This window comes from Enoplosus armatus, chromosome 10, assembly GCF_043641665.1.
Source record: "Enoplosus armatus isolate fEnoArm2 chromosome 10, fEnoArm2.hap1, whole genome shotgun sequence".
Lineage (NCBI taxonomy): Eukaryota > Metazoa > Chordata > Actinopteri > Centrarchiformes > Enoplosidae > Enoplosus > Enoplosus armatus.
This window is the reverse complement of record NC_092189.1, coordinates 24,988,903-25,002,195: the sequence shown is the minus strand read 5'-3', so window position 1 is coordinate 25,002,195 and position 13,293 is coordinate 24,988,903. Positions and strand designations below refer to the sequence as shown.

Genomic DNA, 13,293 nt, shown 5'->3' with positions numbered 1-13,293 from the left:
ACCTCATCAAGAACCTCTGGAACCTCCTTAAGGCTGCTACCACCTCCTTAAAACCCTGGACCCTCCTCAAGGCCCCCACCTCCCTCAGAACCTCTGCAACCTGAAAAGGTCCTGGGGCAAATATCACAGGATGTAGGGGCAAAACTGACCCTGTCACCTCTGACTCAGCCTCTGACAGCAGCTGGACCAGGTTTGGAGTCTGAGACCACGAGAATAAAAGCAGCCTGTGAGAATAAACCGATCCAGCTTCAGTCCAGCTTTTATATTTGAGTTTCACGTTCAAACAAAACATCAAATGAAGCGTTTTCAACGTAAATTCATCTGAATGTGGTTTCAAATCTAAAATATAATCATGACAGAAACGAAAGGTTCTTGATCAAACTATTGACATCTACGTTTCCACACGTCTGCACGATGTTAACAGCAGAGACACATGGACACGAGACCAGGACGCGTCTGAGGTCACAGGACAGACTGTGGACTGAGGCTGACTGAGGCGCTGTGCTCTGTAAGAAGCTTCATGTCTTCCTCCGTAAGGAAAGGTTTTGAATGAATCAGGACTATTGGTATGTGTGGACAGACTGGCGGCCATGTTTGTTCCTGGATGCAGTTTGATGAAGCAGCGATGTGGTTTTTTTCTGCTTCCACTCAGACGTGAGTTTAAACTGCTGAAGGAAATGACATCAGCAGGATGCTTTCTCTTCTCCTCTTCAATTATCCACAGCTCGCCTGTTTAGTATTTAAAAGCTCGGCTCATTTCACATTCATGAACACAACACACTGCTGGCACAATGAGCGCGCTCAGGAAACACACGGACGCGTTCTCGCTCTTAAAATATGGATGTGTAAATCAGATGAACTGGCGATGTGTGTGCACAACATGGCCGCCTCTCTGGCAGGAGGAGCGGGAAGAAGACTTGGGAGAATTACAAGAAACTGTACGACATTATGATGCAGCCACCTGTCGGGGTGCGGCCTCACGATGCCTTCAGGGACGCACAGTTTTGTTGTTTCCTATCAATCAAACTGGAGTCAGATGTTCACGTTTCTGTCTGCTGAAGAACCAAGAAGGCTGGATCCTTAAAGGACCAGACCACATTACTGCAAATCCTGTGTATTTTACATGACTGCTCAACTGCAAAGGGAACCGTTCCTGTGCAGGAGAGCTGATCTCAGACCATATTTAGATGTTTTACTTCTTTACTCTGTACTACAGCAGCGTATTTCTACCACCACATTCAGCTCACTTTCTCATTTAACAACCGTCTTTTCATGCTATAGTTATATATTTGTATGTTACATTATTTTAACAATAAACTTTTGTTGTTGAATCAAGATGTTTGTCATTATACCAACATGCCATTTCAATGACTTTCATCTTGTTTTATAGCATGAAAATATCTTCTAATGTGACAGTTTGTGTCAGTCAGGCTTTTGTAGTGATGAAGCCATCTATGGCTCTCCTCACTTTTATCTTCTTATTTCTTTACTTGGTTTACAAACAACATTTTAAATGAATGAATAATTGTAGTTTTCATTCTTTTCTAAGACAATCAACATGCGGAGACGTGAAGCTTGATGAGCCATCCAACCATAATAATAATAATTCTAATAATAACTTCCAGGGGACCAAAGGACGCTTTACATATAAGATTCCAGGGTTAGGTTTTTTTGTCTGTTTTAGAAAGTCAGCTGTCCAAAATTTAAATGAATCACTGCATGGAACTCCTTTTTTCCCCTCAACATTTTGTTGAATTTTGTAATTTTCCATGTGAGAATTCCAGGTTTTCCACATTTTGCAGGATGTCTGGGAGTCCAGACTGCATCCTACTAATACACCATGACTGGAAACTTCTATTTAGTGATGCTTTTATTTTTCTGCTCTACGTTTCTTTCTTCCATCTGATTAAAGACGACACTTGCTTTTAAAAAATAAAATATCATCAGCCTTGACATCAGTCCTGTGTGATTTGGATGAAAGCATGTCGGTTGGTGCTTTAAACTCCTGCAGGCCCCTCCAGCATGTTTCTGAGGAGAACACACTCTAATGGACACTCCGATAACAACAGGCTCTATTCACAACACACCTCCATATAAAAGCAAAGCCTGCAGCTCTTGTCAGTCCTATCTGTAAATGGAATCACAGATTAGCATTGCAAAAGGAGTCGGCGGCGGCCGGAGCGTCCATTGTGAGCGTCCGTCTCGTCCCTCCTCTGTGCCGCGCGGCAGTCGGAGGAGGCGGCGCCTCCAACAAAGACCAGAGCGAAAGGAAGGAAGCGGCGATAAACTGGTGTTAAACAGAAAGCCTGAACACGCTCGCCCCTTTCACGGCCTGACGCAATGACATTTACTTATCACACTAAACAGCCTTCCATCTGACCTTTCTGCTACTTTGAATGACATCTGGATATTCTGATGGAATAATCGGGGACAGTAAAAGCACCGATTCAAGAGAGAGATAAGGAGTCTTCGGACGGCACACGTGGACGTTTAACTCTGGACAGCAGACAATGAGACTGAAGGACGAGCTGGAGAGAAGAGGAGGATGGGATCAGCACACCGCGGAAGTGGAAGTGTTTACGGTGAATAACAAACCTGATCCTCATTGGTACAACCAGGCCTCTGGTCTAAAAACCTTAAACCTTCACTTTAAGCTCTTCTTCAAGCCCACAGAGCTTTGGTCCAACATCATAAACTGTTATAAAGACGTTGTTTGTTTAAACTCACAGAACTTTAAATTCTAGTGGAGAAGTTTCCAAAGATACCAGAAACCTGTCAGGCTGCATTTTGGGTAAATATGTCTAAAATGATGCAGAGGACATGTAGAATATTTCCATCTGATGTTAGGGAGCAGAAAAAGATTGATGCTCCATAAATGAGTGTTGTTGGTTGAGGTAATAAACCCTTAAACATTCACTTAATAATACATCAGTGTTTTTCCTTTATTTAGTCTTTGTGCTGCGCCTCAAATCAACAAACCTTCCCTTTAATAGGTAAAACTATTTGGTTAGTGATCAATAAGGTCTCAGACTCTCCTTAAAAAGAAGCTTGATTTGTGATCAGTAAGGTAACCCTCTGAGGAGAACAGGCTCAATAACATATTGATGTTTATGTTTTGTGATCAGTAAGAAAACTTTAACGTTAACACAGTGAAAGGAAGGAAGACCTTAAATTAGGACCTGAATCTAGTTGTTCCCTTATTCATATTATACATTATTAATATATATATATATATGTATACATATATATATATATATATGTATGTATATATATATATATATATGTATGTATATATACAGTCTGACGAAGAGATGACCTAAATATAAATGGTAAATGCTCTCTCTTATATAGCTCTTTTCAACCTTCACGGTTCCCAAAGCGCTTTACAGCTAAGTCTCATTCATTCACACATTCACACACCGATGGCGACCGAGCTGCCATGCAAGGTGCTGGTCTCCATCGGGAGCATCGGGGATCGAACCCGCTCTACCTGCCGTGCGACAGTGCTAACCACTGCCCCACCGTGCCGCCCTAAATAGGTTGTGACAAGCAGCTAAAACATTATTTAAGTTTTTGTCACAAATGTACAACTAACATCCCAAAAACTATTAGCATCATCATCATCATCATCATCATCACCCCTAAGGTATAAGAGTGTTAGATATGGACATCAAATCCAATAAACCTGCCGCTGAGGGATTCGTCGGTCTTACCGGTGTAGACGAAGCGTCCCGGCGCTCCTTTGCAGAACTGTTTGGATTTGTAGGACAGCGTGACCTCCACGACCCCGGGGATGTGACGAGGGGGAGTCTGGACCCGGATGGCGTGAGGGGTGATCAGCTGCATGACGAAACACACACAGAAACAATCTGGGTCACAAGTGGAGAGCAGATAGTGTTGAAGCCGGCAGCTTAAAGACGTAGTGTGGACACCAGGTGACACGTCAGTGGAAGAAGTGTCCGGTAATGAACCCTTCACTTTACTCTCTAATGACATCTCAACAAGTCATCGACTGACAGTTCAACTGCCTTAAACTAAAATGTACACTTCAGCTGACTTCAGCTCTTATGCTTCAAATGACACCTCAACTCCTTTTAATATTTACGCTTCAGAGCTTCAGCTGACACTTGACCTGCTTTAAGTGAGTCAACGTAAACCTGCTGTTCAACAGTCCGTCCTCTCGACTCATACTGGTGCTGATGGGGAACCTCTGATTTTATGATGGCTGAAGTGGAAACCTGCAGCAGGAGACATTTTCTTTCTGTGGAAAACTTTCTGTGGAAAACAGTCCGACTGACTTCCTCCAATCTGGGTCAGCGTGCAGTCTGTGTTCAGAGGGATGCCGGTCTTTGGACTGCGCCAGACGAGGCTGATCAAAGTGAGGCGCTCCATCAGCGGCTGTGATGTGGAGCGAACAGCGTGTGGAGGTATATCTGTCTGCCTCACGCCTCCTTCCCTCCTTCCCCGCCAGGTGTTCTGCTCTTCTGGACCTGCTTCAATATTTCATGGCGCGCCGTATGCGCAGCTCCTCCTGCAGCTCAACACGCACTAAATCTACATATATTTGGGGGCATGCAGACCTGGCGGAGCTGCACGGCTACAGATACAGATGCAGGTGTTTCTACGAATGTGTGTGCGAGTCCTTGAATGTGTGTGTAGATGAAGAAGATGGAGAACCTGATGTGCAGTACGTGCAGCTGCTCTCGGAGTGCAGACGGTGCCAAATATTGTTTTTCTGTGAAACTGCTGGGTCTGTTTGATTTCATCTGATAAATGAAACAATGCAACACACATTTGACTGTAAAGAATCATTAAGATTTTACAGGCTATTCCAGGACCTCAGAAGTCAGAAGTCTGGTCGTTTTCCTCTTATAACAAATATAAATATAATCAGTGTCCTCTCACCTCACTCCAGACCAGCATGGTGCCGAAGACGACCTGCAGGCCGTCGAAGAAGTTGTCCCCGATGAGGATGACGGTGGCTCCGCCGGTCGTCCAGCCCTCGCTCGGGCTGATGGCTTTGATGCAGGGCGTGGCTGCTTCGGAAACACAACAGCGACATGAGCGATACAATTAGAAACACAGCCAAGAAATAAAATGGCTTCCACCAATCAAAGACTGTGAGACAACGACCAGAAGTTACATCATGTTCACGTATTTAGCTAACAACTCAATAAAAAGTTTGGCTCAGGTTCAGGTTAGCAGACGCTAACCTAGCAATATAGGTACGTGATTATTTGCATGTTTTTTTGTCTGGGACACTTTTATCCCCACGGTTTAGGAAAGAGGGAAGCATCATCAGAGGTTCCCGGTTCAGAAAGCATCCGTCCTGCTGAAGTGATACGACTTCAAAACTTTAGTTCTCAGACGACAAATCTTTAACAAAACTGCAGCTAAATGTTGAATTGACATTGTTTTACATTCTCAGAGAGCTTTCAGTCCGATTTCCCTCCTCACCACACTGATGTACCGGCAGCCTGTTAGTCCACCACTAACACATGCAAAATGATTGGTTTTTCCAATGCCACAGAGATCAATAAGGGGCTCCACATAAACAGTGTCTCCGTGATGACTAGACCGGAGTCCGGACAGAGTCGAGTCGAGTCAGACAGGCGGACGGACTCAGAGCCGCGAGGAAACAAGACGAGGCTCCGCAGGTTTACAACCTTTTCCCGGACCGAGAGCCTTTTTATTGGGAGGATGATTTGATATTCCAGTCAGAGCTCTGAGTTTCCTTTTGTTTACTATGTGATCTGATCTATGAAGCTGAGAGACTCTATTAAACATTCCAGTCACAAGTTTCACCACTATTAGTGGAGTAATGTTCTTTTACTACGAGTTACTGGCAGTACAAGCTCATGGAGTGGTTGTTTTAGATATAGACTATACACGCTTAATCATATTCTTTTCATTGGTATTTGCTGTTTAGGTGGTCTTTTCTGCTGAGTACCGGGGGTCCCATTTATAAAACCAGATTAAAAATGTGCGAAAAAAGCCAAAAATGGCGTGTGCCAAAAACCAAATCAGACTTTTCTCATGTACAATCCAGTTTCTCGTCAGGTTCAGATGTTTCCAATCTGTGAGTGTGAGGAGTTTATATATATTATATTATACTTCTGGCATCCAGACTTGATGTTGTGTCAGTCCGGTTTGTGTCCTCATAGACGTTATGTGACTGACAAGAACTCGCTCAGTCACGTCCTGATATGTAGCTGGAAGTTTAAAGACTGAACTGATATTTCTTCATATCTATATGTTCAAGCAGCTTCAGCTTTGCCCCCCCCCCCCTCCTCCGGGTTACAGCATCAACTTTTGAAAGTCACTCTGTTTCCAGATGAAAGTCTGGTGCAGCAGAAGAGGGTCGAGGCTTTTCCCGCTCCGAGGAGCCGATTGTCATCTCTTTATTAATTTCCTCCTTTTGTCACAGCAGTAAACAAACAGTCCGATGGGTCTGAGGAGGGGGTGTTGGAGGTGGTGTTGGTGGAGGGGGACTTTCCAATCAAATGAATGGAGCACAAAGGCGAGGAGCAGGCGGTGGAAAGTTTTATCGAGGACACGGGGGGGTTGAGGGTTGGTGACAAAGGCGGGAGCAGATGTTGCAGCTTTTTATCGGCTCTGAAAACATCCCAGTCTGGATGAGATGAAAGGCCCCGAGCTTTCCTCCGTGGGCTGAGATACAGGGCCGTCTGGTAAACAACGGGCCCCTTTTGGCCCCTGCAGGACGCCGTACAGTACGCCCCGCACCCTCAGAGCGGAGACGCTTCTGTACATGAATGTTTAAGTGCTGATTTGATAAGTTTCCTCAGTGTCTCAAGGTGTTATCACAGGTGAGAAGCAAGAACATCTCTGCTTGGTGAATGACGTATTGGTGTCATTTGTTTTATCCCTTTGGACGTGGCAGACAGGTGGGGTTTGCCACACAGGACAGCACAGTAAGAGAGAAAAACATTTCTGGCAATCACAGGAGGTCAGCTTACTCTGCTTTTTCTTTGATCAACAACCTTATCCTGTCTGAACTGCCCCAGTGTGATAAACGCCACCCTCCTGGTGCTGCAAGTAGGTTAAAACCAAACGAGACAATTACATCATCTGCTCCTGGAAAAGCCTCAAACTTTAAAACAAGTCGAGGGAAACTGCAGAGTTAGTCGTTTGGGACGTGAAAGAGGGAGGACACGATGGCTTTTTGATGTCTGACTGGTGGCAAATTGTTTTAGGGTTTGTTTCACTCCGTTGTATGTCCCAGAGGGGTGGGGTTTACCTCATAAGATTAAAATGATGAGTGTCAAGAAGACAGAAGTACATGAGTCCGTCAGTTTAGTCTACTTTTCTGTGACTGAAAGTTTTACCTGATATTTTCTTATGACCTGATATAGGATATAGACCCACTCGTCTGGTGTTCCCAGCAGAGTAAAACAAGCGAACTAGTTACACCATCTCTCCTGGAACAGCCTCAAACTTCAAAGCAAGTTTGGGGAAACTGCAGAGCGAGGTGGTTTGGGAGGTGAAAGAGGGAGGAAACAACGGAGTTCTTATGTCTGACTGGTGCCAAATTGTTTTAAGGGTTTGTTTGACTGTGTTCGATGTCCCAGAGGGGTGGGAAGGGTCCGCATTAGCCCAAGGAGGACTGAACGACAAGTGTCTGGGAGTTCAGACAAAATGTATGAAAGTGAAAGTCAGTTTAGTCTACTTTTTCATCACTAAGATTTAATCAGATACCCTGATATGCTGACCCCACCCGTCTGGTGTTCCAAGTAAGTTAAAACAAGCGAAAGAGTTACACCATCTCTCCTTGACATGACTCAAACTTTTAGTCCAGGGAAACTGCAGAGCGAGGTGGTTTGGTGGATGAGAGATGGATGATCAGATTGGTATCTAAAACTTCTTGTAGGGTTTGTTTCAACTTTCTGGAAGCGCCAGACAGGTGGAGTTTACCAAAAAAAATAACACAATAAGTGCTGAGAATCATAGACATGGGACATATCAGAGAGTCAGTTTAGTTTCACTTTCCAGTGACTATTTCTATGATAAACTCCACCCGTCTGGTGTTCCAAGTAGGACAAAACAAACAAGAGACTTCTTCTAAAGCGAGTTGAGGGGAAACTGCAGAGGAAGGTGGAAAGTTGGAGAGAGAAGATATATTGAATTGTTCATGCTTGATTGGTGTCAAATAGATTTTGAGTTTGTTTTCCTCTCCTGTAGGTGCCAGATGGGTGGGGCTTTCCACACAGGACAAAACAATGAGTGCTGGGAGGTTTAGACGAAGTATGTTGAAGTCGATTTAGTCCACTTTCCTGTGACCCACATCTTTTCTGATGCTGTCTGAAAAACCTGGTACTGGTATGGTAAAACCCCACCCATCTGGCACTCCAAGTAGGCCGAATCATACGAGAGACTTATGTCATCGCTCCAGGAAGCGCAACAGTGAGGCAGGAGGGTTTTTATTAGAGTGGGGACAGGGCAAAGTGGTATTAAAGTTTACAACTTCAGAGGAAATGTTACCTCTGAGTTCCAGCTCTCAGAGTCGAGTTTCATCGCGTGAAGTTTATACACGAATGATGCATTTTATTTGGTCGCTGCGGACGGTGGAAGAACAGAGCGTTTGTTTGCAGGACGTGCAACAGGAACACGGGGCAGGACGGAGACCTGCCAGAAGCTGCAGGGTTTCATGCCGTCGCTGTTTCACTCTGTAAAGGACAGTTTCCTCAAACTGTCTCACTGCTTTCCTTTGCTGGAGTTGTTTTTTGTGACATTCAGTATTTCCCAGTTTCCTTTGTCTTAGTAATTATTCTAAATCAAACACCTTTCCTTTCAGTGAAGAGCTGTATCACATCTACCTTTGGTTTTAGTTTCATCTTGTTTGGCTTCATAAAACTCGAAGTTTTCAACTGTCCCAGTGTTTCCTAAAGGGCCAGTCCACTGATTTCACACACGAGACTCATCATGGTGAGTTGTCCTCAGCTGCAAAAACAGCGGTATGGTGTCCTCTGAGGCTGAGTTACAAAGTGGAGGTGAGGAGTTTGAAAGACGTGGCTGTTTACCAGGCAGGGCGGCTCGAATGAAAGACAATATCCAGGTGCATTGTGGGAAATGTAGGACTAAAAGGTGAGAATATCTCCTCCTCTGCTGCTCAAATTCGGGCTGTGAAACTTTATGGAAGTGTAACACTAAACCACTGGAATACCTTTTAATGTTCAACTGAGGTAAAATCATTTAGCCAACAGTGCTGGACACAAATCATACAGGAAATGTCCTTTGACTTCTATCTTAATATAGAAAACCTGTAATTAGGCATGTTTTTATGGACCCTTTGCCTTTATTTTGAAGGTATAAAGAGACAGAGAGACAGGCAGAAATTCTTCTACAGGTCAGCGGTGTTCCTTCACAGCTCTTCGCTTATTAAATTGTGGAAGTTTCACGATACTTTGAGTCTCTGAGCGACGGCTAACCTTCAGAGGGGTCCAGGCGTCTGGCGCGGCGGCCATGTTTGGAGTTGTTGTGGACGAACATGTTGTCTGACACCGCCAGCACGTGACCGTCCACGTTGACTGTGGTGGAAACCACCACCTGCAACACAAACACGTCAGGGTCATTTATAGCAGCACTGGATCCTCATTGTAAGAATGAGTAAGTGAAGGGGGTTGGGTCCCCGTCTCAGGTGTACCAGGTGTGTCTGTCACAGCTCAGACTCTTACCTGGAACCTCCTCATGTCTCGTGGGTTCCCTGCATTTTTCAAACAGTTCTGATTGCACTTGAGGAAGAACTTGAGGAAGAATCTGCAGATAAAAACAAGAAGACAACACAGAGACAGATTAGTCTGGAGGTTTCACGACTGCTGCTGCAGCGTCCCGATCTGATCGCACCGGATCCATCAGACCCTTAAGATCCAGGACCAGAGACAGGCTCAGTTTGACTTTCCAGGACGCTCATTTTACATGTTTCTGTCTCACAAGTTTAGGGAAACTGCAGAGCTTCACACAACTGTGAAGACAATAAAAAGACAGGGATTTGTAATCATACAGATTTTCCTCCTGAAGCTTCAGGCTCAACGTGTCTGTGAGTTATGAACACATGAATAACCAGTGAATACATGTTTTATAACATGTAGACGTTATAGTTGTTGACAGATACATCATTCAAAAAGTATATTTATCTGCTTACAGCTGCTTCATATTGTGTGATAAAGCACTTATTAGATGAGGATTGAAACAAAAGACAATTGGTTGTTAATATTATGATAAAAAGTGATTTTCACGTTCAAAGTCTTTAGTTTAATTTATTCTTTTTCTAAATTCATGTCAGAAGATGTGAAATGTATCTGTGTTGTAGAATCGGACAGCAGCTCTGTGTCTGTGTCTTCGTGTCGCCTCTCGTCTCTCAGCAGCAGATGAAATTATCATTCTGCGGCGGCGTCTTGATAAAGACAGTCGACACTTCCTGCAGACTTATGGCGTCTCATTAGGAACCGCCTTTTGATTTTTCCTGCTGCACGTCCGATCTCTCGCCCGCCGCGTGTTGATTTACGCCAGTTTTTACGGCAGCAGAGGAGTATTGATTGGGAATGGATATCAATGAGGATGGGCGGTAATAACCCCCAGCTTTGGAGGAGGACAGTTGGGGGGGGGGGGTCAGAATGGATTGCCACCTTAATGCATTTCCCACTGCCTTGTAATCTGTGCACATCCATCTCTCGGACCATAAGCCCCCCCTCCCGTTCTGATGGAGCGCTTCCTTTTTAATTGCCACATTATCACAATAATAATCCGGGCAGTTAACAAGCGGCAAGGTCGCAGACAGACATGTCACATTAACCAGGGGATAACCTCGGCAGAATACCCACGCCCATCTCTCCTGCCTCCTCCTCCGCCTCACTCTGCTCCGGCAAGGCATGCTGGGAGTGCACGAGGAGGGGGGTGCAGATATAAATGAGGTTGGCATCGATTTCCACCTTAATAAGACGGTAACAATATCTTTAAAAACACACAGCGGGAGCTCAGCCAGGTCTTCACTGTCTGTGCAGTCTGACGGCAGCTTCTCTCAAACTGAATATTTACCTTAAAATCAGTTACTCTTTAATAATGATGTCATTAAGGAGTCTTATTTCACGGGATAATTCAAGGATTGTAATATTAATGTTGTGCATGCTTGAAAAACTTCAAAATCTACAAAATAACATTACAGGTGCCCCTGGACCTTAAAGGGGCTTTAATGGATTATCAGGTCAGTTTAAGGTATTTTTTAAAACTGACCAAATCTTTATTCATACCTTCACAAGAAAAGAAAATCCAGAGGCTTTCACACTAAAGGTCTGATGGTTTTACACTTGAAATAAAAACAAGTTATTTAAGGTACAAATTAGGAAGAACCTGTCATTTTATTTTGTAAAAGTTTTTATTTCCTTCCCTATGAACCCCTTAATCCATGCAGAAATGTATTTATCTATCAATTAACCCCAAAATGTGCCCATTAATGGAACTAAAAAGGTTCAGTCAAGGTACAAATTAAGGGGTCCAGTAATATAGAACTTTGTTGAAGTGTTGAGTTCTTTTTACTCTTTAAAACTTGTTATTCGATATAGAAAACCCATTAAAAGTATTTCTACACGTGATCAGTGGTGAGTTTTAAATAAAGTCATAAGAGTAACCTGCCTTCAGAGGTGTCGTCACTAAGTGGTTCATTCAAGACACAAAGAAACAGACTAACTAACAGTTTGACACAGACTGGTTCCTGCTGGTTCCTGCTGGTTCCTGCTGGTGCTGAATGTTTTAAATGTCACCTCCATGCAGTTAAAACCAAAATATCTGCCAGGACAAAAACCACTGCTTTTTATCATTTGAGTGAACTGACCCTTTAAAGAGACACACTGAGTGTGTGTGTGTGTGTGTGTGTGTATCGACTGAAAGCTGATCTGCTGCTCTGGAGGCTCTAATGCCCTTTATGGCAGTGAACAGAATAATATGGAGCTCCATTCAGATGATCCTGAGTCCTTCAGAGAGCTGATATGGATCGATACGGATTGAATTAAAACGCAGCTGGAGACAAGACCAGAGGCTCACACACACACACACACACACACACGCACGCACGCACGCACACACACACACACACACGCACGCACGCACGCACGCACACACACACACACACGCACGCACGCACACACACACACACACACACGCACGCACGCACGTATACACAAATACACACACATATATGTAGACATATTAATACACACACAATACAGACTGACAAATACACACTGCTATAGACACACTGACAACACACAAAAACTCAAACACAGACGTCAACACACACATATACACTCACAACAATACACACATAAAGAAAAACACATTAACACACAAACACCCACAGACACACACACTCACACACACACACACACACGCACATATACACAGATACACACACACACACACACATATACACACAAATACACGTATACACAAATACACACACATATATGTAGACATATTAATACACACACAATACAGACTGACAAATACACACTGCTATAGACACACTGACAACACACAAAAACTCAAACACAGACGTCAACACACACATATACACTCACAATAATACACACATAAAGAAAAACACATTAACACACAAACACCCACAGACACACACTCACACACACACACACACACACACACACACACACACTGCATGTTCAAACACGATGCTGACACACACAGACAGACAAACCCTTAATGGACACAATAAAACACACACACACAGTCTGTTTACCGTGTGTGTGTGTGTGTGTGTGTGTGTGTGTGTGTGTGTGTGTGTGTGTATTCAGTAAGTTGTCAGTAAAAGACAAATGTAATCTGATGAAGATGGTTTGAACCCTCTCAGATATGATGGTATATGATACTGGTGGACAGCAGAGAGCAGGTTAACATCCCGGCTGTGATTATATATATTCATTTATATTTATATATATATATATATATATATATATATATATATATATATATGACATATGGTGAATAAGAGCTGTAAAGACAACCACAGCATTTTAGTAAAATTACATTTTAGTAACTACAAGTTTATATTGTGAGAAAACAAATACAAATATTAAAGTTGTCAGTCAACATTTTATTGATGTGTGACACTTTTTTTAATAAATATTATATATTATAATATATTTTGTTGATAAAAAACAGAACCTTCCTTCAGAATGTATTTGCTGTCGTACGTGAGCGACACTCCACATGTAGGTTGTGGTGACGGGTTACAGCCTGAAGGAGGACTGGGCACAGCCTGCTGGA

At 43.5% G+C, this 13,293-nt stretch overlaps 1 protein-coding gene across 10 annotated transcripts in view; it reads right to left on the bottom strand.

Annotated features, from left to right (window-relative positions):
* Nucleotides 1–13,293, bottom strand: part of LOC139291609 (transcription factor COE3-like) — a 116,217-nt gene that overhangs the window by 30,677 nt on the left and 72,247 nt on the right. For 6 of the 10 annotated variants that reach the window (XM_070913697.1, XM_070913703.1, XM_070913698.1 and 3 more), the window contains 4 exons: nucleotides 9,693–9,774; nucleotides 9,447–9,564; nucleotides 4,906–5,036; nucleotides 3,714–3,840 (listed from right to left, as the gene is read on the bottom strand). In XM_070913697.1, coding sequence (XP_070769798.1) covers nucleotides 3,714–3,840; nucleotides 4,906–5,036; nucleotides 9,447–9,564; nucleotides 9,693–9,774 — 458 coding nt within the window. Of the gene's footprint in view, nucleotides 1–3,713; nucleotides 3,841–4,905; nucleotides 5,040–8,298; nucleotides 8,329–9,446; nucleotides 9,565–9,692; nucleotides 9,775–13,293 lie in introns of all 10 variants that reach the window. The other 4 variants (XM_070913696.1, XM_070913700.1, XM_070913702.1 and 1 more) reach the window with 2 other exon arrangements.